This window comes from Martes martes, assembly GCF_963455335.1.
Source record: "Martes martes genome assembly, chromosome: 10".
NCBI classification, from domain to species: domain Eukaryota; kingdom Metazoa; phylum Chordata; class Mammalia; order Carnivora; family Mustelidae; genus Martes; species Martes martes.
In genome coordinates, this window is record NC_137898.1 from 91,332,548 (window position 1) to 91,359,103 (window position 26,556).

The 26,556-nt window shown below is 51.6% G+C and overlaps 1 protein-coding gene across 1 annotated transcript in view; it reads right to left on the minus strand.

Moving 5' to 3' along the window:
- Positions 1 to 26,556, minus strand: part of ST14 (ST14 transmembrane serine protease matriptase) — a 39,933-nt gene that overhangs the window by 4,510 nt on the left and 8,867 nt on the right. Inside the window, exons 2-16 of the mRNA XM_080816930.1 lie at positions 12,470 to 12,629; positions 12,024 to 12,151; positions 11,707 to 11,777; positions 10,786 to 10,943; positions 10,524 to 10,559; positions 10,021 to 10,261; positions 8,027 to 8,166; positions 7,607 to 7,704; positions 6,785 to 6,894; positions 6,563 to 6,693; positions 5,337 to 5,441; positions 4,931 to 5,041; positions 4,719 to 4,832; positions 4,295 to 4,417; positions 3,346 to 3,532 (exon numbers count right to left, since the gene is read on the minus strand). Of these exons, the coding sequence (XP_080673056.1) occupies positions 3,346 to 3,532; positions 4,295 to 4,417; positions 4,719 to 4,832; positions 4,931 to 5,041; positions 5,337 to 5,441; positions 6,563 to 6,693; positions 6,785 to 6,894; positions 7,607 to 7,704; positions 8,027 to 8,166; positions 10,021 to 10,261; positions 10,524 to 10,559; positions 10,786 to 10,943; positions 11,707 to 11,777; positions 12,024 to 12,151; positions 12,470 to 12,629 (1,913 nt within the window). The remainder of the gene's footprint in view (positions 1 to 3,345; positions 3,533 to 4,294; positions 4,418 to 4,718; positions 4,833 to 4,930; positions 5,042 to 5,336; positions 5,442 to 6,562; positions 6,694 to 6,784; positions 6,895 to 7,606; positions 7,705 to 8,026; positions 8,167 to 10,020; positions 10,262 to 10,523; positions 10,560 to 10,785; positions 10,944 to 11,706; positions 11,778 to 12,023; positions 12,152 to 12,469; positions 12,630 to 26,556) is intronic.

Genomic DNA, 26,556 nt, shown 5'->3' on the forward strand with positions numbered 1-26,556 from the left:
GAAACAGGCACCCTGCTGAGCAGGGATTCCCGATGGGGGGCTCCATTCCAGGAGCCTGGGATCATGACCTGAGCCAAGGCAGACGCTTAAGGACTGTGCCACCCAGACGCCCCTCCAGTCTCTTTTTAATCTGTGGCTGCCAGATGAGAAATTCCTGAAAACTACTTTTGTGAGAGCCTTTTGAACAGCCTGAAGTGATTCCAAGACCTACCAGATCAGCCAGGCATTCTATATCTGCATTATTCTGCCTTACCTGACTTGTTCTCCCAACCATCTATGGTGTTCCAGGAATTGCATGAGACCCAACCTTCAAGCGTTCTCTGTACTCGGGGAAGGAGCCATGAACACCACCATGACAGCACAGTAGGGTGACCTCCAGAATGATGGGCAGTGGACTATGGCAGAGTATCAGGTGGGAGGTGGGGAGTCAGGAGAGGAAGCATGTCACGAACAAAGCCTTGGAGCTCAAGTAGGACTCGGCTAGTCAAATCCTGAGGGTGGGGGAGAAAGTGGCAAGATCACAGAGAGCCCAGGGAATGTTAAGATGCCCCCAGAACTGAATATATGGAAGGAATGACGGTGGGACAGGAGACCGAGCTTGGGGAGATGTCACGGGCCACAGAATGTGGCCATGTCGGTCACGTTACACCTCTTCTGCTTTATCCTGCAAGTTACCCCAAGCAAGGGGCTGATGGGATCAGATTAGCTCTTTGGAAAGACCACACCCACATTGTGGGAGACAGACGGGCTGAGAAGGAAGAGGGTGATCATGTAGAGGGAACTGCAGCCACTAAGGCTGGGGAGTCAGGGCAGCTGCAAGGTGAGTGGGAAAGAGTACAGATGGTCTGGGATATTCAGCAGGCAAGGGCCAGTGGCTGAAAGGATGGGATGTGACAGGGCTGGGGGGACAGGGTGGAGGAGTCGTCCTTCTCCCCTCTGGCACCATCTGTCCATGATCCCGTCACCTGCTGTAGACATTCCTTTGTCATCTGGACCCATGCTAAGTCCCGTGCCTCCCACCCCCTTGCCAGTCCCATTCACCCAGGAACCCCAGCCCCTCTTTCTCGAAGCTTCCTCATTAAGCCTGCCATGGTGGTCTTTTCTCTCCAGTCTACAGCCTTCAACTATATGAGCAGACTTGATCTCTAGTCATTGAAGGTACACACACTCACCAGCAACTGAGAGACCGGGTGTGAAGGTACACCCACAGAGGAGCCCGGGGACTGCGGGTGGTTGGGAGGGCGCTGGGGTAGCCACACTAAGCTCTCTTCTCAGTGCTGACACACCAAGTCATGCCATCCCCCAGGCAGCCCTTCAACATGGGGCTGCCCATTTTTAGATGAGGACTCAGACACACAGAGACTAAGTAACTTGCCCAAGATCACACAGCTAATGAGTCGTGGACAGGACTGAATCCAGGCAACCTCACTCTTACCCATGGCAACACCCTGCAAGCACCTGCCAACTCAGAAATGTGCCCAAAGTAACCGCACTCCAGATCCTTGCACGCTTCACACCCACCTGCCTCCGCTCACACCCTTCTTTGTCTAGAAGCTCTGCGTCACCTCATCCAGTTGCAAACACTCTCATGTTTCAACACTATATCAGACATCCCTGCTCACAGAAGCACTCCTAAGTCTCCCACCCCCACCCCTGGGGGGAGGGGGTGGGAATTCTCAACTCCCACATGCTGGGCCCAGGTAACTTACCCAGCTCCCACACAGCACTTGCCACGCGCTCATGTACGTGTATGTGCACGAGCATGGGTCACATATCTTGACTCCCCAGCCTGGGAAGCCTGGGAAATGCGGGGAAGAAGGCTTACTCATTCTGTCCCCCGGTGCTAGTAACAGCATGGGGTGTCGAGCGCATTCACTGCATTATTATTTCATGGAAGACTGATGATCAAAAGAAGATGAAGGGGGGCGCCTGGGTAGCTCAGTGGGTTAAGGCCTCTGCCTTTGGCTCAGGTCGTGGTCCCAGGGTCCTGGGATCGAGCCCCACATCAGGCTCTCCGCTCAGTGGGGAGCCAGCTCCCTCCTTTCTCTCTCTCTCTCTGCCTGCCTCTCTGCCTACTTGTGATCTCTGTCAAATAAATAAATAAAATCTTTTAAAAAAAAGAAAAGAAAAGAAAATGAAGGAAGAGGAAATGAGAGAGTGATGAAGCAAGAGAAAGAGGGAGAAGGAACGGAGGACACGGGGACCACACATGGAGACCCTGGCTTGCCCTGCTGAGGGTCTAGAAGCCGTGGGATTGCAGTAACACAGGATACGGAAGGCCCCAGTTTCGCTGTTCCCTGCTAACAGGATTCCCGGGGGGGAATGTCTCATTCCAGCCCTGGGCCGGGGAAAATAGAAGATGAGCCTAGAACTCCTGGTAGGGCCAGAAAGCATGGAAGTGGCTGAAAAGAACAAAAGGATGGGGTCAGATCAGAGGGACACAGGAGCCGTGCTGGAAGAGAGGGCAACAGTCAAATACGGAACAATCAAGCAACAAAGTCACATCACGGCATTGGATTACAACCCGAAGAAACGTGAATACGCGTGCGCCCATACGAATATAAATAGCTAACTAAATAAACAAATGGAAGAGAAGGGACAAAGCTTCCTCACAGAAGAATTCCACATTGGCTCACTTCCAAAAAATAAAGAAAGGGGGACTTCACCCTAAGGCAGCCTGGCAAACACTCCCTCAACCAGCCGAGAAGGATTCACGTTACCAGTGGTAAGTCAGGCTGGTGTCCTGTGCCCTGTGACAGCATGTGATATTCCTTCCAAACACCCAGAAGCGCAGTCTGATCATGACAAGAACATCAGACAAACCCAGATGCGTGGCACTCTACAGGACAACTGGCCTCCGGGCTGTCAAGATCACAAAAACAAAGACAGGCCAACAGGCTCCAATGGGCCGAGCGCACTGTGTGCCCAGCGCAGAGCTCAGGCTTCCAGGAGCCTGAACCGGCCCCGGGGCAGCCCCGTGCACAAAATGACCACGCACGCCTTGGACCCCGCACACCCGGGCTCGAGTCTGACTGTGCCGCTCCCAGCGGCACACTTGTGACCACAGGTCCTGACCTCTGTGAACCCCCGCTTCTGTAAAATGGGGACGTAACTGGACCCGTCTAACCGGGTTGTAGGAGAGGCACTGCGATACTGCTTTATGGGGAGAGAGGGAGCACGTAACAAGGGTCTGTTTTCATGATTACTGTTATTAAGCCCCATCCTGGGGGGTCTGCCACTCCGCCCGATCCTGTCCCAGTGCCATCCGCTCCGGCATGACTTACATACAGGGGGCTTTCCAAGCCCAGAAAACCCAAGGAGAACCCCTCTCACCCAGCGGCCCACCTGAAATCTCTGTCATCGATGAAGCAGTGAGCAGCCGACACCATCCAGTTGGGAGAGATGATCGAAGCCCCACACACGTGGCCCTGGCTTTGGACGTGGAGGCTGACCTGCCAGGGCCACTCACCTTCGTCTGCATTCGTGCCCCCGACCACCCGAGACTGCCTGGTGAATGACCGCAGCCCACAGTCTGGGAGGTGCAGAGAACACACAGGTCAGAGTCAAGGTGGGGCACCAGCCCCCCAGCCCACCCCAGGCTCAGCAAGAGGCCACGTGAGGCGGTCGCCTTTGGGTGGGGCCCCCTACAAATATCTTCTAGACTCAGAGATCCCACTGATGGTCCCCTGGCCCCTCTCCCTGTTTCCAAACCCAAAACCCTTGCACTCCCTGCCCCCCATCCGTGCCCAAATGCATTTAGAGGCCTTCCAACATCTGCTGGTTTGCTCGGATTTAATTTGAGTGTCATTTGCCTAGATTTCCTTGCTGACTGCTGACAGGCACAGCTCCCAGGAAAGAGCGGATGGGCGACGTGAAGTTAGAGAATGGCTATAGCTGGGCTCAGATTTAACCTCAGACCAATGCTTCTGAAATACACACGAGGCCACAAACTGATGCATGGGTGCAGTGGGGGCAAAACCTGCCGGCTGCTCAGGTAGGGTATGTCCTCTCTCCTCCAGGCAAAATGGCCAGGTCCACAGAGCAGGGGCCAGCCCATCACCTCAGCCAGGACATCAGCTCTGCCACAGAGGTGTTGACATGCTGGTGGCCACGGGCCCTGCCTCCAGGACCACAGTGCCTCTCTACCAATCAGCAAAGTCATCCTTTCCCCCAGACAGATACACCCTCTCACCAGGGCAGAGCTGGATGAGTGAGACACTGGCATGATTTCCACCTCTGTGTGTGCCTTGCACAGTGAACAACCTGCACAACTGTATGCAGCAGCCCTGCTCACCACAATCCTTCTCATCTGAGCCGTCGCTACAGTCCTTCTTCCCATCACACTCGGGGTTTCTCTTGCTCAAACAGAGCCCGTTGTGGCAGCGATAGGTGTGTTTGGTGCAGGCAACGGTTCTCACTGTTCAAGAAGGAGTCCAAGGGGCAGGGAATCAATTCCTCTGCAGCACCCAACCAGAAACCTGATGACCCATCTTCCTGATGCCCCTCATCAAGCCTGTCCCATCTTTCCACACCCATGCCCATGTCCTCTCAGACTCGCCAAAGGCTCTCCACCTTCTGGAAGATTCTCCCCCCCCACTGACGCGTTTTCTCATTACATTTCACATCTAGGGTGGTGTGTGTTTATTAAATTTGGGTCACCCTGAGATGTGAGTGTGCTCACAGCTGCTTCCTTCCTTCCTGCTCCCACCATGTCTCACCGAGGTCACACATGGCCTCATCGGAGCCATCGCCACAGTTGTCAGTCCCGTCACACTGCTGGTTCTGGGGGAGGCACTTCCCATTGCCACACCTGAAGGTCTGAGCTGGACAGCCTGGGGGTAGGATGCACCAATATTCAGCAGCTGCTCGACCATGCCCCCTGCTGAGGGTGGGCCGCAGGGTGGCCCAGGCAGCCCCACCCCACACTCACTGCACTCCAGCTCGTCGCTATTGTCCCCACAGTCGTTGACGCTGTCACACAACCAGAAGAGGGGCTTGCAAAGCTTGTTCTTGCACATGAACTGGTAGGTGGTGTTGCATTCTGATGGGAACAAGGGGCCACAGTCAGCGTGGCTCTGAGCCCTCGCTCTAACATCAGTCACTGCTCACTGCTTCCCAGAGAAGCAGGGGCGACCAGAGAGCTGCCCAGGGACCCCTTTCCCTGCTGGGGGGAGGCGGTTCTGGGGTGCCCCAGTGCCCCTGGCTATGGAAGCTGAGCCAGGCACTGCAGAAACACTCCACTGCCCGCTGCGACAGAAGGCCAACCTCCCAAACAGCAGAGGGAGGGATGGGGCATGAGGTCTACATGGGTCACCGCGCAGGCAGAGGGGACTCACGGCAGTTGAGCTCGTCACTGTAGTCCGTGCAGTCAGCCCAGCCGTCACAGCGCAGCTCGTTCCGGATACACCTCCCGGTGTTACACATGAACTTGCCCGGGCATGCTGCAGGGGAGAGGGCAGGCCTCAAGTCCACAAGCACCAGCCCTCCCTCCCATGCTGGCTGCCCTCCACCGACAGCCGCCCCGGGAGAGCCAGCCACAGACCCACAGTGAGGGGCCCCTCCTGACTGCCAGTGACCAAACCTCAGGTAGCTGCAGAGTGGAGACAGGCTGGCTGGGTGTGCACTCGGTTCTCCTGCCCCGTGTCCTTGGCCAGCCACAACCCCCTGAGTGCCAGGTTCGCCTTGCCCGGCATGGACCTAGCTCGGCAAATAGATGATGTAGGTGTCCTACCCAAGTGTCAAATGGCAGCCTGAGATTTCCACAATTCTAAGGCCGTTCTCACATTTCCATGTTTCTGAAATTGGAAGGTGTCTGCCACCTGACATTGTGGAGCCGGTGACCTAGCTGCGGGTAGGTGGGGGTGAGCCTGTCCCAGAAGGCGGGCCATCACCTGTGCACTGGCCCTGTTGCCGGCCAGGTATACTCCAGGTGGTGAGCCGTGCTGGTGCATTCTAACTTAAATTTGGATTCTCGTGTATAGTGAAAAGGTCTCCCAAAAGGTTACTCTCTGATGTGGGGCCAAAACAAAAAGTCCCCGTGGATAGGGACCGGCTGGTCTGCACACAGCAGGCAGGGAAACTGAAAGCCACAGAAACCGCCAAATCTCTTACGTAGCGATGGCAGAATTTTTGGAGCCCAGAGTCGCTCCTGTGACGATTCCTGCCCCAGGATTTTCTCACGTGCCTCAGAACTACTATGCTATTCCCCAATGTTTTTGTGGCTAAAAGGCCACAAAGATAGGCACGGATTCCCAGAGGTGTGGCCTTGCTGAAACACAGGGACAGATGGCCCCAAGGAACCTGGGGGGCCCCTGGGCTCCAGTGCCTCCCACAGGGACTCGAGGGCACAGCCTGTAGCAGCATTCACTGTTCACCTTTGTCAAGAAATGCATTTATGGCAGCCTTTCCTTTTATCCCTCCAAAAGGCACCTGAGTGATATGCACCCTGCGTTCTCGGGATCTCAGAATCAGGGGAGCACAATGCTGGGAAGACACAGAACAGAGGGGTCATCGCGGGCCGGTCCCTCCAGCCAGGTTCCTCCTTCTAGAGACGTGTACTCACGGTCACTGGAATCGTAGGAGAGGTACTCGGCCAGGAACCCCGTGTCGGTGTAGGACTGATCGGAGTGGAAGCGCACCGTGATCTTGCTGCTCTTGCTGGTGACCACGAACTGGGGCCTCTCTCCGCAGTACCTATGGGGACCGTGGCCAGAGGTAAGAGGGGTGTCCGGAGGGGCTCGGGGCACCCCTCCCCTGCCAGCTCCAGCCACTCCAGGGCACTTACTTCTCCCCGTTGACCTCCACGTAGTCCTTGGGGCAGGAGCCCGGGGGAATGTTGGGCTCCACCAAGTAGAAAAGCTTGAAGAGCACTTTCACATTTTGGTTGTTGGGCACCTAAGAAGGGAGACGCTGCTGGGGGTCTGCTGCACCCTTCCCTCCTCCTAAACCCAGGGACGCCGTGGGCTGCTGGCCACGGGCAGTGGGGGGACCATGGCGCATGGCACGGCCACTGTGCTTCTCTCTCTACCACCCGCGTTGGCGATACGGAACACACAGCAGGAGGGACTCGAGTTAGACCTTTGGAAGTACTTCTGGACTCAGAGGCAAGAAAAACCGGAGGTTCTCCCGGCATCACCGAAAGAAGGAAAGAGAGCCGGGTCTCTGACTTGGAGGGAGTGAGGGGGAGCCCCGGGCAGCAAGACTCTTGTCCCACTGTCACCCAGCAAGTGCTTTCTCCACGCACACTCTGCGACTTCACCTCTGAGAGGCAGATACTGTTACTCTCCTCGCCCAGGAGCAAGCTGAGGCCTGACAGGTGAAGCAACCAGCCCGAGGTCCCTCAGGCAGCCACCCATCAAGAACTAGGATTTGAGTCTGCGAGGGCGTTACGAGATTGGCCCTCCCTGACCCTGCCCACCCTTCCCCACCCTGCAAGGCTTTAGACACTTGGCGTCCTGGGGATGCGCTGGTCAGGGAGCCCGTCCCCCTCCCCTTGCCCTTCCTCACTTGCCGTCCTGGAGTGTCCCTCTCTCCCCTCTGCCCTCCCCCTCGAGCTCCCTCTCCCTCCCTCCCCCTTCTGCTCTCACGGGCACCCTACAGCTCCTACCTGGATGTCCCACGTGCAGTTCATGTTGGGCGGGTAGTGGCCTGGATAGTAGGGGCTGCTAAATGTCCCGTGGGTGCCACGTAGGGAGCCTCCACAGCCTGACAGGAAAGGCAGGAGGAAGAGCCTGAGGCTCGAGGGCCCAGGGGCCCTGGCAGAGCCGGTCCACCCGTCTCTCACGCTACACGCCAGGGCACCCGTGTGCTCTGCAACCCGTTGCTGGAAGGCCTGAGTGCGGGGAGCCCGACACTTTACGGAGGGCTCCCGACCCACACGAGAAGCCAAAGGCCCCACGGCTTAAGCTGCCAACCTCCGTCACTGACGCGGGTCGGTTCACCCACCGAAGGTTTTGGCCTGGGCTTCGTGGGCGCAGGCCAGCCCCTCAGACCCATCCTTCCTCTGCCCTGCCGTGCCCCTCCTTACTGCTCAGCTTGGACAGCTGGGAGAACGTGGCCTCAAAGCCAGGGTGTCGCCGCTCGGTGTTGGTGATCAGCGTGACGAGCAGGACGTTCTGGGAGGAGAGGAAGGTCAGGTTGTAGGAGGGCGGGTAGGTGCCACACAGCCTGTGGGGGCAGAAAGGGCACATGTTACTGACAGCATTAAGAACCCCGGCGTCCCGGAACCCTGGTCCCATCCACAAAAGGCCAAGGGTGGGGTCACTTCAAAGCCCCTCCCTGCATACACGACATGAGGAAGGATTTAGTTGTAAGACTGTCTTTTCAACAAACAGCAAAAACTCTGCAACCTCGAATGCCTGACCACAGAAGAGCCATTCAGCTATGCATTAACTAATAACAGTAACAGTAACAGCACCGACACCACCTAAGAACAGAACATGCACTCAGTGTTCTTCCTAACAGCTCTACTAAGTAAATACTAAAATCCCCCCTTTACAGACAAGGAAACTGAGGCACAGAGAGAAGTAACTTGCCCAAGGATCCACAGTGACTAAGTGGTGGGGCTGGACGCAAACCTCAGGCCCCCCGGCTCCCCGACCCACGCAGCCAAGGATGGTGTCCCGCTGCCCTCACACAAGAATGCCACGTTACGCAACCACTACAAATGACAGAAGCGCGCTTACTGATTCAGAAAGAGCACCATGATATGCTTCAGTTTTAAGAAGCAGAGAGCAAAACCAAACAAGCCCTCTGATCCCATTTTTACATCACACACAAACATAGCCACACACAGCAAAAAGTGTGGAGGAACGTACATCGCAAGCCTCACAGCGACTCCTTCTAGAGAGTGAGACCGTGACTGAGATCCGTGCTCTCTGTGCACACCGATTTCCCAGTTCTTCCCTTCAGAGCCACGTGCTGATTTTGTTGTACGATTCATAAACGAGAGAGGGGAAAAACCTTGCAGGAAAAGGAGCCCTGGCTGCTGAGCTGTGGCAGCAGATGGTTCTATCCTGTCCAGAGCCGGAATTCTAGCCCATTATTTATCACAGAACATCTGCCCTGCTCATTTCCGCAGACGGCAAGGGAAAGCTCTGGCCCACTGAGTCAGGGAGAGCTGAGGAGGGGGCAGCCCACCCCCACCCACAGCGCTGTGTGAGGCACGCTCCATCCAGGCAGGGGGCAGGGGGGCTGCGGGTGGCCATCTGGGCACCCCCACGACTTCAGCAGGTATACAATGCCTCCTTATTTCCTGTGGTCCTGGTGCTTTGGCCGCAGGCTGGGGCCTTGCTGGCTCTGGCGACACTGCCCCTCCCAGGACTAGTCAATTACCAGAGAGCGTCAAAAGTCACTCCTGCGCAAGCCTTCCACGTACAGACCCCTCAATCCAGAGCCCACACACCCCAACCGCCTCCTCCGTGGGGCTCTCCCCTCCAGGCGACTGTCCACCAGCCCTCATCACGCCACAACCAGGTACCAGACAGCTAGAGATGGCCTTGTGTTGTGCCCCAGAACCCACTGGAATTATTTGAACCAGCCAATCCTAAACCTGCCTACACGGCCTGGCCTGGCCTTTCCCAGAAACCGTGACAAAGGCTCTGGTCCGTTTCCACTCCCTACCCCCCCGTGCCCCCTCTGCCTCCTGACTGACTCTGGGGACTATGTGGCCCCGCACCTGGGGACTGTCCCTCCTCTTGCAAACAGTCAGAACAAACTAACTTTTCAATGGGCAGCCATCTCCTGAGCCATCAGCCTCAACATAAGTGAGTCTAATTAAGTGGGGTCTGCACCTCCACTCTGGCGAGGAAAGGAAGCACACCCAGCTCGCGGGCACCGAGGGGCCACTGAGTGCTCCTCACCCTGACCACGGCTGATGAAACTGCCTCTGAGCTACTCTGCTGACCCCTATTGCCTGGAAAGTGCCCAGGGGCCTCGAGTCCCACAGTCCATCTCCGGCCCATGCTGGGCTTTCCTCTGCGAAAAGCCCTCAGCCCACTTCTGCACCCCTGGGACACTCACTGCACCACAGCACGGGGCTCCACGGGGCTCAGGGTGTCATACACCGTGACCAGGTCACTGCCACGGTCATCACAGGACGCGACATCAAAGCTGTGGAAGGTGAGGCTCAGCACGGAGTCGGCGTCCCCCCGCAGGGTCCACCGGCAGCGGGCCCGAGCCGGGTACGGGCTGTCGGGGAAGCCGGGCGTGGTGAAGCGGGTCAGCTCCCCGCTCCGGGCGTGCAGGGCGAAGCTGCAGCTGTCTGCGTGGGAGACAGAGAGGCTGTGGGGGTAGCGCTGGGCACAGCTGGCAGGGGTGAGCCGCCCAGGGCTTCCCTGGTGGGGCCGCCAGGCCTGGCCCCTCTGAAATGTCCCAGGCTGCCCTGGACCCGGAGACACCGAAAAGGGGGCTTCTTGTGGCCTGGGAGAGGCGGGTGTGTGCGTGTGTGACTTGGGGGACCCCCTTGACTGAGGGGCATCTGGCCACATCCCTTCTCTTCTCTGGGAGGAGCGCACGATACTTACTGTCCTGGGCGGTCTGTACTGTTCTGGGGTCAGTGGCTGAAGAACAAGAATAAAGTATTTACTGACGCGGTCGATTTCCTCATTCCTGCTTCCTTATTCCCCAAGAGGGAGGTGCCGGGCCAGCAGGCAGGCCGTCTTCCCTTCCGTGCACGGGCTCGGCAGTGCTGCTCCCCGAACCGTCCCCCCAACAGTCCAGGGGCCGGCCCATGCTCCTCCAAAGACAGGCCCAACACATCCTCACCCCTGGCGTCCCTGTACTCACGGAAGGCCACCACGGAGGTCAGCACGAAGGAGCTGAGGGCGCGGGCGCGGGGCGGCAGTGTGACCACACGCTCCTCGGCCATGGCGCGCTCGGCCTCCTCCACCAGGTACTTGGGGATGCTGAACTCGGACCAGTAGTAGGCGATGATGCTGCCCTCGCTGGGGGAGAGGGGCAAGCCTGAGGTGCTGGGGCGGGGGGCCCTGGGCACACCACGTGTCCCCCCACTCTCCCCGATGCCGGGCACAGACGAGACAGCTCAGGCCCCCAAGGAGACCGTCCTCCAGGCAGGGGCTCACCCCGGATTCTTTAATGCTTCCCCACCTTTTGATTCTTTAAGCCCGAGATCATGCCCCTTCACCCTCTCCTCTCACATCTCGCACCCAACCAGCTGTGCTGTGGGGCCAGATCGGTTTAGGACTGGAAAAGCAGCCCTGGGTCGTGGACTCAGCTCTCCCACTAGGTTGGGCACCCTAAGTAACAAATTCTGGAGTCTGTCTCCTCATCTTGGAGAGGGGATGGGGATGCCACCTGCCGCACAGCATTTGTAAGGATTAAATTAAACTGACAAAATCAAAAGCACTTTTGAGATAAAGCCTATTTTTAAAATAGCGTGTTGAAGGCTGGGTGAGCAAGGAGAACATGAAGGCTCACAGACGCCTTCCAAAGCCCAATTTGGAAAAGTAACGAACGGTCACCACCGTTACTGAGTGGCTTCTGTGGCAGACACGCCACCTCATTCACCCGTATCGTCCTGGCAATGCCCCCATGGTCACCCCTGCCCGGGAGACAGCCTGACACAGCGTGTGCTGAGGGAGGAATGGGCCGGCGCCCTGCTCCCCAAGCCAGACCCCGCAGTCTGCAGGCTACCCCCCACCGCCACCACACAGCACCCACCCCTGCAGCCTCCTCCCTAGCACCCACCTGAAGGCAGTGACAGCCGACTCCTTGTGGTAGGGGCCCAGGGATGGCACCCCACTGTATAGCACCTTCAGCTGAGGGAAGGAGAGAAGGCTCACGGCAGGCCAGAGAGAGGCAACACCCCCCCCCCACCCCGCGCAAGTCTGCCCCGCTCCCTCCCTCCGGGAACCTGGGCCCCCTTCCCTGGTACCTGGAAGCCCGCGCCACCTGCAACCCAGGGATCTGGGAGGAAGGGGAGCCGCGCCCTCCCAGCCAGGTGATGGTGGGGGTGCCAGAGTGGACAGCAGGGACAGGGCTCCCGTCCCAGGGGCCAGACTCACCGCTTCCTTCACCTTGTTGGCCAGGTTTGCAAACTCCGTGGAGTTGGAGTTCTCATAGGCATCCAGAAAGTTCTCATTTGTGATCCTCAAGTAGCCATTGAAGACCTTCTGAACTCGCACGTTCCGGTCTATAGGAGACCAGAGAAGGAGGGTGGTCAGAGGAAGTGACACTGTCACCCCCACAGTCCTCAAGCTGCCCTCAGCAACCCTCGGGGAGCGAGGGCCAGGAGAGGCCAGGGCACACATGGGCCTCTGGGCCCGCACTCATCCCTTACGGCTTCAAAGAGCCGGGAAGGCAGAGCCCTGGACCCTTCCCCAACACCCCCCACTGCACCCTCTATTTCTCCCTCCTGTCCATGGCCAACGGCCCCGCCCCTGTCTGCTGAGAAGGAGGTACAGCCACCCCCACATCACCCACCCCAGAGCCAAGCCCCGGCTTTACTCACACTGGAAGTGCCACACCAGGAAACAAGCCATGAGAGAAAGCAAGAATAAGCCGACCAGCACGGCCACCAGCACCACCCAGCGCTTCGGGCCCCGCTTCTCAACCTTCTTGGTGTTGTTGACTGGCAAGAACTCCACGCCTTCCTCAATGCCGTTCATGCTCTGAACAGAGAAAGGCAACGCAGCTCAGACACACTCTGTCACCTCAGCAGCCTCCCCGCCCGGCTGATTATCCGTCCTCAGGTCCAGCTTGGGGAAAAGGGCAAGGAGAAAAGAGAAGCGGCCTTCTCATCCATGCATCCCCGTGTCTGGGCAGCGACACACAGGGATTGCTTAAGGACTGGTAGTTTAAAGGAAAATGAAACAAATGGGCTGTCTAAGCCCAGTCATGGAGGCTCTCCGCTTACATGAATCATCTGTGACGCAGGTGGATGCCCAAGTGCGGGGAGAAGAGGCCGTGCCCGGGGCCACCACCGTGTCCGCTTCTCCAGGCAGCCCCTCCCCGGGGCTGACACAGCCCTGGGGTGTGGTGCAGGGGGCCCCTGCAGATTCAGTCCCCTCCGATCACGGAGGGGGTGGGGGGTGGGGGCCAGGAGCCCATGGGCCACACAGAGACTGTACACCCTACCCAGTGGCCTCGCTCTGCCAATGTTTAACCAGCCCAAAGTAAAAAGGCAGCCGACCCGGGCTGCCCTGCCACGCCCCTGTGGAAGCAGCCACTCTGTTTCTCGCCTCAGGTGTCCCGGTCCGGAAACTCAAGGTGACGCCAGGTCTCTACTAGAATCCACACCCACGCTCACCCTGAGAGCAGGAAAAGCAAAACTTCCCACAAAGAGGACGGTGGCTTACCTAAGCTCCTCCCGGCCAGGGGCTCCCAAGGAAGACAGGAGTGTGACTGTGGCAGGTGGGGTGTCCACAGGCACATGGTGACAGAAAGGCAAGCTCTCCGGCACTCTAACACACTCTCTATCTGCCCAAAACCCCGGAGAGGAGCCCTGCCCTTACAGCTTTAGCTACCTCAGACCCACTCCAAAGGGGTATGTGTTAAAAGCAATAGCCCCCACCCCCAAATTCCACAGACGAGATCATGTTAACAGTTTCCAGATGTGGTTCTTCTGGTGTCCACCTCGGGCTCTCCATGATGTGCTTGAACTGACATTTCTTGATTTGTCACATTTAAGCATCATCTGTTAACTTCACCATTCAAAGAGTCTCTCCATTCCTGCCACCCTGGATACTCGTATTTTTGTTTCATAATTGGTTATTTTTGTGACTTTAATATTGCATACAGAAACACACCCCATAGCTAACTCTACTTTGGTAATCATACTGCAATATACAAACATATCAAATCAACATGTCCTAGACCTTAAATTTATACAATGTTCCATGTCAATTATATCTCAATAAAATAAATTTTTAAAAAGGAAAGAAACACAGCCCCCAGGCAACCACTTAAAATGCTTTTGTGATCTGCTTATTGTGGAATTTATCTCCATATTTCTAAATACCACTATCTCTTGATTCATCTATTTAAAATACAAGCATCTGACTTCCTATGATGATAATGTGAAATTTAATATCCTTCTTTCTCTTTGTCTCACCCATCCTCCCAATAGTTATAGGGCTAAAGTTTTGTTTTGTTTTGTTTTTATCCATACTCCATATTTTCATTACAGCTGACCCTTGGAGGGTTAGGGGTATCCACCTCCTACACAATCAAAAATCCACATGTAACTTTTGACTCCAAATCCACTCACAGCCCACTGTTGACAGGAAGGCTTATTGATCAACACATATTTTGTATGTTATATGTATTACGTACTGTACAATAAGGTAAGCTGGAGAAAAATGTTAAGAAAATCTTAAGGGAAAATACATTTATAGAACTATACTGTATTTATCAAAAAAAGAAAACCCCAGGGCACCTGGGTGGCTCAGTGGGTTAAAGCCGCTGCCTTCGGCTCAGGTCATGATCCCAGGGTCCTGGGATCGAGCCCCGCATCGGGCTCTCTGCTCAGCAGGGAGCCTGCTTCCCCCTCTCTCTTCCTGCCTTTCTGCCTACTTGTGATCTCTGTCCGTCAAGTAAATAAATAAAATCTTTAAAAACAAAAACAAAAACAAAACCCAAAAACAAAACAAAAAGTAGCTGAAGTCAAAGTAAGTCATTAAAAAAAAAAAAAAGAAAGAAAACCCCACATATAAGTGGGACCACACAATTCAAACCCCTGTTTTTCAGAAGTCAATTGTATTAGTCTTTGAAAATATTGTTCACAAGTTTCCTTCCCAGTACAACTAATTTGTTTCTCCTGCTGCAAAATTCATTTACTTGGGTTGTTTTGGTTTTTTTTAACATACACCCAGGTCTTTCTATACAATGTAAGAGCTCTGTAATACTCTTCTAATCTTCCACATATAAAGTCTGTCAAATAACCTCCCACTTCATTTTTTCCTGGGTGCTTCCCTCCAACAGCCTTCTGCCCTTTCCTATAGCTAGTGTCTGGAACTTCCTTCAGTATCACCCTGGGAATTTCCTTCCTCTCCCTCTTGTGTAAAAACCCCTATTTCCTGAATTCTATGTCTTCCTCTTTCTTGGCTTACTTCATTTTGGTGGAATACATACTTCAGTAGCTTCCCAAGAGGGAAAATTTCTGAGACTTTCCATGTTTCTGAGTATCTTAACTCTGTACTCACATTTGCTCATAGTTTAGCTGGGTATAGAACTATAGGTTTCAAATAATTTTCACTTAAAATTTTGAAGGCTCTATTGTTTTTTAGCTTCCAATTTTGCTTTTGAGAAATAACATAAAGTACAAATCATTATTTCTTATTCATAATTTGTTATCCTTCTCTGAAAGCTTTGAGGATGTGCTTTGAATTGGGTCATTAAATTTCATTGTGCTGTGCTCTCTCCACCTGCTCCTTGAATTTGGAAATTCGTATCTTTCAGTCTGGGAAACTTTCTTGTACAGGCATACCTTGTTTTATTGTGCTTTGCTTTACTGCACTTCGCAGATAATGCACTTTTTACAAATTGAAGGTTTGTGGCACTGTGTGTCAAGCAAGTCTAGGAGTGCCACTTTTTCAACAGCATTTACTCATGCCCAGATTCCGTGTCATGTTTTGCTAATTCTCACAATATTTCAAACTTTTTCATTATTAGATCTGTTATGGTGATCTGTGATCAGTGATTACAACTCACTGAAAGCTCAGATGATGTTTGACATTTATGAGTAATAAAGTATTTTAAAAATTAAGGCATATACATTTTTTTAGACACAATGAACACTTAATGGACTACAGTATAGTGTAAACATAACTTTTATAAGCACTGGGAAACCAAAAAATTCACTTCACTTGCTTTATTGTGACATTTGCTTTATTGAAGTGACCTGGAATTGAACCCACAATATCTCCCAAGTATGTCTGTATTATTTCTTAAATTATGTCTTCCCCTTCATTTTTTCTAGTCTTTCTCCAATTCCCAATCATTGATCCTCTACTTATCCTTTCTCTGCTATTATGCATCTCATTGGTTTTTTTCTAAGTAATCGCTACACCCAACACGGGGCTCAAACTCACAACCCCGAGATCAAGAGTCATATGTTCTACCAACTGAGCCAGCCAGGCACCCCCATCTCACTGTTTTTGAACTTTTCCAATGAGTTTTTCTGTTCTGCTGTTAACTTATTTCCAAGGGTTCTTTCTTGTTCTCTGAATTTTCTTTCTTGTTCTCTGAATTTTGGATGCAAAATCTTCTCATCTTTATATTGCTATTGAGTACCTTTTCTCTGTTTTTTACTTTCTTTTTCATGTTGAAGACTTCCCTCAAATGCCTCAGGGTGTTTGGCTGTTCACCCATATTTAGGAATGAGGTCCTAAAAGCAGTTGGGAAGCTCTGTGTGTGTGGTTTGCCACCAGTGGCTTCACCATAGGCTACAATTAAGTGGCTAGCCAGATTTTTTTTTTTTTTAACTAGGCACTCCCAGCTGTTAAGCTCTATCTTTTCTATGGGATGGTTTAATTGTTCCTGAGAATAATTTCCTAATCTCCTGGATAGACGATTTAAGCCCAGCCATTGACATTCTGAAACACGTGAGAGAATAAGCCCTTGATTATTTTTCACCCCTCACTACAGCCTTCCTCTGTACCTAATGTCCTCAAGTCTAGAGAAATCAATTTCCCATCCCTTATGGGGGACTGGTGGGGTAGGGGTATGTTTGTTTGGGATCAAAGTGGGGATCTGGGAATTTCTAACAATGCCCATCCCTAGCTCTCCTCTATCTCGTAGCCTGAGCCCAATTCCTGAACCTGGACAGGAGTTTATCAAAGAATACTGTAAGAATATTTCCAAGAGCTAAAGAGAGGCACATATCTTTAAACCAAAAGGGCTCACTGAATAGTAAGAAAGATACATGCAAAAGCATGCTTAACTACATATATCACAGTGAAATTTCAGGACACCAAGGACAGAGGAGATCCTTTGCATCTCTCCCTGGTGTTTTTTCCGCCCTCTCATATTTTACATTTCTTTGTCATTTGGTTCTATTCTGGGATTTTTTAAACTTACTCTTGTGAACCTTCTATGGAATTTTAAAATAGCTTCACTGACATATAGCTGACATAAAATAAACTGTACATTTTTAAAGTGTGCAATTTTTGGCATATATATATGTACTTCCATGAAACCATCACCACAATCAAGATAAGAAACATATCTGTCATCTTCAAAAGTTTCCTCCTGGCCCTTCCCTCCCATTCCTCTCTGATTCCCTTTCTAGTCCCAAAGCAACCACTTACCTGCTTCCTATCAGTGAAGATTAATTGGCTTTCTTCCAGAACTTTATAAAAATGGAATTATATAGCATGTACTCCTTATTGTCTGGCTTCTTTTACTCAGCACAATATTTTGAGATTCAGCCATGATATTAGGTTTATGATGTTAACAGTGCATTCCTTTCTATTCTTGAGCAGTATCCCACTATATGTACATACAACGATTTGTTTACTTATTCATCTGTTGATGAACATTTGGGGTGTTTCTAATTTGAGGTTATTCCAAATAAAGCTGCTATAAACATTCCTGTATAAATTCCCGTACTGGCACATGCTTTCATTTCTCTTGGATAGATACCTATGAGTGGAAGAGCAAGTTTGCACGACAGGTGTATTTTTAACTTTGTAAGACGCTGCCCAACTGTTTCCCAAAGTGACTGTATCGTTTTACATTCCCATCAGCAGCGTACGAGGACTCCCATTGTCCACATCCTATCCAACATTTGGTATGGTCAATCTTTCTCCTTTCAGCCATTCTAATAGATGTATAGTGGCATCTCACTGTGGTCTTATGTTGCTTTTCCCTGATGACTAACTATGTTGAGCATCTTTTCATGTGCTTAAGTTGCCATCTGCTTGTCTTCTTTGGAGAAGTGTCTTTTCGAATCTCTTCCCTAGTTTTTTAAAATTGGTTTGCTTAGCTTCACATTACTGAGTTTTGAGAGTTCCTTCCATATATTCTGGATACAAGCCTTTTCACAGATACATAATTTGCAAAGATTCTCCTCCGAGTCCGCAGCTTGTATTTTCATTCTCTTAACAGGGTCTTTTGAAGAAGAGATTTTCATTTTGATGACATTCAATTTGTCAAGGTTTTCTTTTATGGATTGTGATTTTGGTGCTGTAACTAAGAAATCTTTGCCTAATCCAAAAGAACAAAGATATTCTCCTATGTTTTATTCCAATACTTTTAGGCTCACATTTGGACCTATAATGCATTCTGAAATAACAATTTTTTTTATTTTTTTTAAAGATTTTATTTATTTATTTGACAGACTGAGATCACAAATAGGCAGAGAGGCAGGCAGAGAGAGGGGGGGAAGCAGGCCCAATGTGGGGCTCGATCCCAGGACCCTGAGATCACGACCCGAGCCAAAGGCAGAGGCTCAACCCACTGAGCCACCCAGGCGTCCAAAATAAAAAATTTTTTATTTGGTACAAGGTATGGATGAAAGTTACTTTTCTTTCTTTTTTCTTTCTTTCCTTTTTCATAGGGATATCCAATTGTTCCACTATAATTTGTTGCACAGACTATCCTTTGTCTGCTGAGTTGCCTTTGCATCTTTATCAAAAATCAGTTGTCCAAGGGGCATCTGACTGGCTGTTGGTAGAGCATGCAATTTTTGATCTCAGGGTCGTGAGTTCAAGCCCCATGTTGGGGACAGAGCTTACTTAGAAATTTTTTTCTTAGGGGCACCTGGGTGGCTCAGTGGGTTAAGTCTCTGCTTTCGGCTCAGTTCATGATCTCTGGTCCTGGGATTGAGCCCCACATCGGGCTCCCTGCTCAGCAGGGAGCCTGCTTTCCTGCCCCACCGCCTGCCTCTCTGCCTACTTGTGCTCTCTCTCTCTGTCAAATAAGTAAATAAAATCTTTCTAAAAAACTTTTTTTTCTTAATTATTTTTTAATTTTTTTAATCAGTTGTCCATATATTTGTGGGTCTGTATCCCAGCCTCCATCCTATTCCCTTGATCTCTTTATATATGTTTAATTGGGTCTAATTCCAGATTCATTCTGTTCAATCGACCTCCTTATGTATCTTTATGCTAACACCATACTGTCTTGATTACTGTAGCTTTGTACATCAAAGAAGCTTTTGAAATACTAAGTGAGGGGCGCCTGGGTGGCTCAGTGGTTTAGGCCTCTGCCTTCGGCTCAGGTCGTGATCCCGGCATCCTGGGATCGAGCCCCGTGTCTGTCGGGCTCTCTGCTCAGCAGGGAGCCTGCTTCACCCACTCTCTCTCTGCCTGCCTCTCTGCCTACCTGTGGTCTCTGTCTGTCAAATAAAAAAAAAAAAAAAAAAAGAAATACTAAGTGAGTTTGGCCAGCTCACAGGATACAAAATTAATACACAAAAATCAATTGTATTTCTATATATTAACAATGGCCAATTAGAAATTTTAAAAATTTTTAAATACTATTTACAATAACATCGACAACATGAAATACTAAGGGGGCAAATCTAATAAGAGATATACAAGACCTATAACTAAAAAATACAAAATACTGCTGAGAGAAATTTTAAAAGACTAAATAAATCAAGTAATATCCCATGTTCATGGATTGGAAGACTCAATATATTTTGCTATTCTCCTCAAAATTGTTTAGAGATTCAATATAATCGTGATCAAAATCTCAGCAGGTTTTTTGGAGAAATCGCTGTAGTGCTTATGAAATTCACATGGAAAATGCAAAAGACTCAGAATAAAAAGAACAAAACTTTTTGGACCAGTGTCACCTAATCTTAAGCCTTACTATAAAGGCAATGAATCTTTTTTTTAAAACTTCAAAAATCATATATTTCACTTCCAAGACTGAAGTTTTATACTTCAATGGTTACTTTTTAGAGCAGTCTTTTCTTATTTTTTGAATACATGACCTTCTTGCTCTTTCTTAGGATACTAAATTGATTGATCGATTGATTGATTGATTTACATTAGAAATTTGGCTTTGTCTTTGCCTTTCTCTTTCAGGGTGTAGATTTTCATTAAGTGCCCAATGGCCCCTGGTAGTCTAATTATGTTTACAAATGAAAGAGTAGTAAGGCTTTGGTGCGCCTGGGTGGCTCAGTGGGGTAAGCTTCTGCCTTTGGCTCAGGTCATGATCTCAGGGTCCTGGGATCAAGCCCCGCATCAGGCTCTCTGGTCAGCGGGGAGCCTACTGCCCCATCTCTCTCTCTGCCTGCCTCTCTGCCTACACGTGATCTCTGTCTGTCAAATAAATAAATAAATAAATGATCTTTTTTTAAACAGTAGTATGGCTTTGGCAAGACTCTCTGAATACAGTGTGTGTATGTGTCAGATAAAATGTAACAAAATAATAACTTACGAAGCTAATTTTCCATTTTCAGAATAATTTCACAATATTTTCTTACCAGATCCTCACAACAATCCTGGAACCATTCATGACTGGCACCATCACTCCCACTCTATCGATGAGGCAGGGAGAAATGATGACAGCAAGAATGATAGCTACTTGGTGGCACACCCAGATTTGATCCTGGTTTTCTACCTTCCAGTGTGATCAGCTTCAGGAACTCAGGATGCAGGTATTGAGGGAAATGGAAAGCAAGCTCCTTGGGAAGGGGAAAGCAGCTGACAGCATGGACAGCGGACCCCAGGGGCCACCCCCAGCGCTGCTGTAGAGCAAAGCTGTCAGCATTGGGACTGGCTCAATGGGAGGGCCTTGGTCATCCCTGCAGTGTGAATTCTGGGGCTCCACTCAGCCCAGACATGCTGTTTAATCAGTAACTAGACTGCTTCATTTTATAACCCTACTCTCAGTTCCATTCTTAGGCATATTAGAGATCATCTTGCCTAACTTAGTCACTTTATTTATAAGGAAACTGAGGCTGACAGAGAAGGAGTGTGACCTGTCCAAAGTCACAAAGGGAGTGAGGTCAGGAAAGCAGCAAAGCCGAGACAAGAGCCATGTCCATCCCACCGCACATGGGCTTTCAGACCTGCCCAAGGTCCATCAGCCTCCAGGGGAGGGATGGCAGGAAGCTCCCATCCACTAGATCTTAACTGCATATGTAACCAACTCTCCACACGTACTAATCTCTCTGCAGGGCCATAAAGCCAACGGAAGACAAAGCATGCCAGTGCCTGCTCCTGCCTCTCCTTTCTCTCTTTCATAAAAGTAAACACATCAGCAGGTGCACATAGAATCTCAGTGCTGGGAAGCCAGGTGCTCGCTTATCATGAACAGAGACAGAGGCCACATAACTCTTGTGGCCAATTCCCACCGGCCAGCTCAAGTTAGATCATGGCCCAAGTCCCCAGAAACAGGATGGCTCAAGGCCAGCTCAGACAAGGGAGCAAGGAATGACATGCCAAAGGACAGATGCACATGAAGGGCTGGGAGCACACACATGCTGAAAACCTGGAGGGCTGAAGGGGAAGAACCCGAGGGACAGGATGAAGGGACGAGATGAGACCACCACCATTTCCACCCAGCTTCCTGGAGGGGACCAGGAGGTATAGTACAGAAATCCAGGGACTGTCCAAAAGAAAATGACTTAGAGAAGGTATCTGATGACACAGGAAAAACTCTTGGGAGTCACCTGACTCCCATCAAGTAAAAACTCACCGTAACTGAAGTTAAATGTGAAGCAAACAAAACCCGGTGTCCAAGTCAACCAAAATTTCCTTCCACTTTGAAAGGCATCTTCTCCTGGGGTGCCTGTCACCGGCTCCAACTCTCCAGGACCCACCCTACCATGGGCTCCAGGGACCAGCAAATCCAAAGCCAGAACCTTCCACTGGTAGCTCAGAATGTGCTCTTCACTGGAGACAAGCAACTGGTAAGTGTGTGCATTTTAAACAGCAAAAATAACACTGACTATCCAAAAATCTACACAAGATTTTGATCAGAGCGGATGGCAAGGGGCGGGGCGGGGGGGGGGGTGTTAACCTTCGTGCTAGATTTTTTTTTTTTTTTGGATGATTGTTCCTCATTCAGCTACGATTGGGTGGGACCTGATGGGAAGGCAGGGGAGGAAACTAAACACTGAAGAAGTCACGCGGAGTCCTAGGATGACATCACACAACAACTGGTCATCTGCTTCTGCTGTTGGAAGATCAGGATCAAGGGGCAGAGGTGATGTCACTGGCTGGAGACAGAGGTGTTTTGCTCCCACCATAGACGAGGACAAGGGTGGCTGGCTTCATGGGACACCGCCAGCTCTGTCGTTGCCTTTGGCAGATGCTCTGTCCCCCCCAGCTTCAGTGGCTAGTGTAGCCACCATCAGATAAGATTGGTCCCAATCTCACGGTGTCATCACCACCAGCACAGTCATGCAAACGTCCCTCAAACTGTTCAAGCACGAAAGGACAGCCAGAGCCTCTGCAACGGCTTTCCAAGGCGAGGAGGTATTCTGTAGCACTCGAAGAAGCCCTCCTTTGCAAGGAGCAACACAAAGCCAGTGTAACTCTCCAGGGCCACACCCTGATGCCGGTTCGAGTCCAAGCCTGGACAAAGTCCCTAGAAACACAGCACGGCGCAAAGTCACCCCAGATGACAAAGCAAGGAATGACCTCCGAACATGAGCACCGTAGTGGTCATCCCAGGCGATGCTGAGCACAGACATGCACAGAACTGACCCACCAGACATGAGTGACCCTCATGTCTGGTGGGTCACCAGACTGGAAAAAGGCCTCTTTTTTCCAGTTGCTGTTTAGGAAGGGAGGTGGGTCCCTACATAGCTGGGCTCTCTCCAAACTCGGCCGCTATGGACAGACAACGCCCAGCCCATGCACAGGCTCCGGGGGCAGAGACTTCCCAGTGACCAGCACAGAGAGGACACTTGATTTGTTCATTATGGGATGACTGAGGGGACAAATGAGAAGGGAACACTGAAATCCTCCACCACTCACCACACTGACCACACTGACCCAGTCGATCCCACAGAAGGTAGGAGTCTCAAGAAACCCACAAGAGGCTCCAGTTCCCATGATCCTACCACTTTAGCATTTCCCGGGCTTCTCAGGTCATGAAAGATCATAAAAGTATAAAATAAAGCAAACACAGTGCTTGCCCGGTATCCAGATTCCCAAGCCACTCTTCCTGGAGCTTCTGATTTCAGGAGGTCAGGGGCAGGGCCCCGGGATCTGGAAGTTTAACAAGACCCCCAGGTGAGTCTTAGGAACCTGACAGTTGGAGAAACGCCACCTGCCATTTCCCAGAAGCTCCCTGCCGGACTCACCCACTTCCTGCTGCTGTGAGAGGAGCCAGCCAGGTTGGCTTTCGCCCGCCCCATTTTAAACAACCACCTGCACACAAGGCACCTGCTGTACAGACTGGGCTCTGCTTCTCGCCCGGGGACCCTCCCACAATAGGTCCTACAAGAGGGGATCAGCATCACCCCAAAGTCCCCAAGGCCGCCACCGGAGCTCCTCAGAGTGGTGCATTCCCGGCCGAGGCCTGGTCAGCAGGTGGGGGCCTCCCTAAACCCTTCCGCCTTTTTGGTGCCCAACCCTCTCACCCTTGGCCTTTGACCCTGTCCCTGTCCTCAGCCGCCCCACCAGAAGCAGCTGCTGGGAAATGGGTGGGGCTTCGGGGCCCCAAGGAGGATCCAGAATCACCTGTGGATCTGTGACCCCGAACTCTCTAGAGGAGAGAAAAGCCGACCCACAGCCAACAGGTTCTACTGAAGGAAGTAAATCCCAACTCTGCCCACCTGGTCACAGCAGGAAGGAAAGTCCCCCGGGGCCTGACTCTCCCACCGTGGGCTGCACAGAGACTCAGCAGTTCTCACACAGCCGGCATCTGGCTGTCGCAGGTGTCAAGCCGTGTCCCTTTCCCAGACCCCACCCACACAGCCGAGGGCCAGGACCACACACTCCTGCGGCGAGGCCTCACAAGGGAACAGAAAACAGACAGAGGGCAGGACCACCAGATCCAAATCCCTTCCTTCCTTTTTGAAGGGCTGGGTTGGTCATCACATGGATGAGGGGCCATACCAGAGAACCCTGAGCTACTGGGGCCAATATTTCTCACTGGGCCTCAGTTTTCCCCTCTAAAAAGTGGGTTAATAACCTCTTACAGCCTCTAAGTAGAGGTGTTGTAAAACATAATTAGCTGATTCCTGCTAATGACAGAGGCCTCCCTACAAATGCCCTCTGATTCTCATTTCTCCACCCACAGTTGGTCCACCTGCCTCAAGTGACCAAGGCGCATTCCTCCCTCTGGTCTGGTCAAACAGCCAGAGTTCAAGTTCAAACATTACAATGAAACACCCCAAACAACCAGGCAGCCTCAAAGATAGCCCATGTCCCCTGCCCTCTTGTCACTCACCCTTGACCAAAAAGTACCAGGAAGGCCTCGTACTCCCATCTGGGTTCCCACCCTTCCCGTCCTCTCCTCCTTCTGAGGAAGGCAGGGACTGGCCTTGAGGGGAGAAGAGAGCCTTCCTAGGGACCTCTGCACCCGCTTACAGCCCAGAGGCAACCCACCTAGCAAGGCCATCAAGTCTGCCATCTACTTACATTCTAGGCCTCCATCTGCACATCAAGTTTCCGGTCATTTCCAAAACATTTCTTAAAACATTAAAATCCGTTGGGGCACCTCGGTGGCTCAGTGGGTTGAGCCTTTGCCTTCGGCTCAGGTCATGATCCCAGGATCCTGGGATCGAGCCCCGCATCAGGCTCTCTGCTCAGTGGGAGCCTGCTTCCCCCTCTCTCTCTGCCTGCCTCTCCACCTACTTGTGATCTCTGTCAAATAAATAAATAAAATCTTTTTAAAAAAAAATCTGTTCCAGGGGTGCCTGGGTGGCTCAGTGGAGCAGCTGCCTCTTGATTTCGGCTCAGGTCAGATCTTGGGGGTGGGGGGGCCTGGGATCGAGCCCCATGTCTGGCTCTTTACTCAGCAGGGAGTCTGCTTGGAGATTCTCTTTCCCTCTCCCTCTGCCCCTTCCTCCCCCTCTCAAGTAAAGAAGTCTTTTTAAAAATCCATTTTGAATGCAATTTTTTGCAGAACCTCAAAATAATAAAATAATAAATACCTTGGCTCAAGTGGCCTCAGGAACCAGAGGGTGTCCAGACTATTCCTTGAATCACTGCCCTCAAGGACAGTGACAGGTTTCCAAACCACAGAGGTAGATGACACCTAACCCAAGGCCTTCCTGGATGGCTACAGAAAAGGGGCTAAAGCCCACCGGAAGCCCTGGGGACGCCCTGACGGTTGCCAGGGCGCTCACCCCCATCATCCTCATGCCTCACAGCTCCCGGAGAAGGGGAGAGGCCACCACAAACATAGTCGTGATTTCTGTGCATCTTTGTGCCACGTTAGGCATTTTAAGTAGAGATTATCCCTAATTCCTACAAGTAGGTTTCATTTGCAGATGAGGAAATGTGTAAAGGAGGGTTACATCAAAAACCCAGATAGCTAAAAAGTGGCAGGGCAGAATTCCAGATTCCAAGGGGTGGACAGCCCGCTGCTTCTCAAGGGAGTCAACTGTCACCTCTTCTCCCACAGCATGCAGACAAGCACACCAAAGTGTAGAGAGAAACTGTCTTAAAAAACTCTCTGCAAAACTCTTCCTACAACAAAACCGGTTTCGGGGGCCCAAGTGGTGAGACAGCTTGCCCAACACTGTATATGCATTTCTACCCCTTCAACACTGGTCTGGGATGCTGACTTTCCCCACCTCTGACCTTGCCCCCAGCCAGGAGGCCCGCACCCCTGTAAGGAGCTGGGAAGCTGTTCCCATCCTGCCCACTCAGAATGGCTCTGCACCTACCAAATCCACCTGCCCTTGAAAACATGACCCAAGGCTCCGCCCCTCCAGGAAACCTGCATGGACCACCTTCACCCATAGTACTTTCTCTGGGAACCCCACCTCCCTTATGACTTGTACCATCCACTTGGCATCAGCGATACCCCACTGCCATGCTAAGACCAGGCAGTCCTAGGGGGTCAGGTTACCCCTGTTTCTTCTTCATACTGCTTCTCCCCCCAACCCCCTTTAGGACCTTGCCCAGAGGTAGCACTTGATTGGTTGGTTGGTTGATTGATTGAGGGACCTCATTTTCCATAGCCACACTTGGGGAGCCTACCAGGGGCAAGGTGAGACTCTCTGGGGGGCCAGGGCCCAGGAAAGTTTCCAGTCTCATATCCCCAAGGTACCTTCATCTACCTGGAAGGGGAGAGAATGGTCAGTCCACGCCCCAGGGTTCTGTTGACAGCCTCCTAAGCTCTCTTGTGTCAGCCCTGGCCTGGACACCTGCTTTGGGCAGGCCCACCTAAGTGTGGACTGTCCCAGCCTCTTCCTCTCCTAGCTTTCAATTACGTGTTCCCCGCAGGACACAACCTCTTTTGTAATTCAACCTGAGAATTCCATCTCTGCTTCCAGATCAGGTGGGAAAGAACACCACCAGCAGCCCCTGCCCTACCCCAGGCTCTTCCTCCTCCTGTCTGCCTGGTCCTCATCCTTAATCTCCTGAGATCCCTCTCCCCTCCTGCCCCCAGTCCCCAGATTCAGGGAGCACATGCATCTGCCCAGAGCAGCCCAAACAGAGATTACACCTGAAGCGG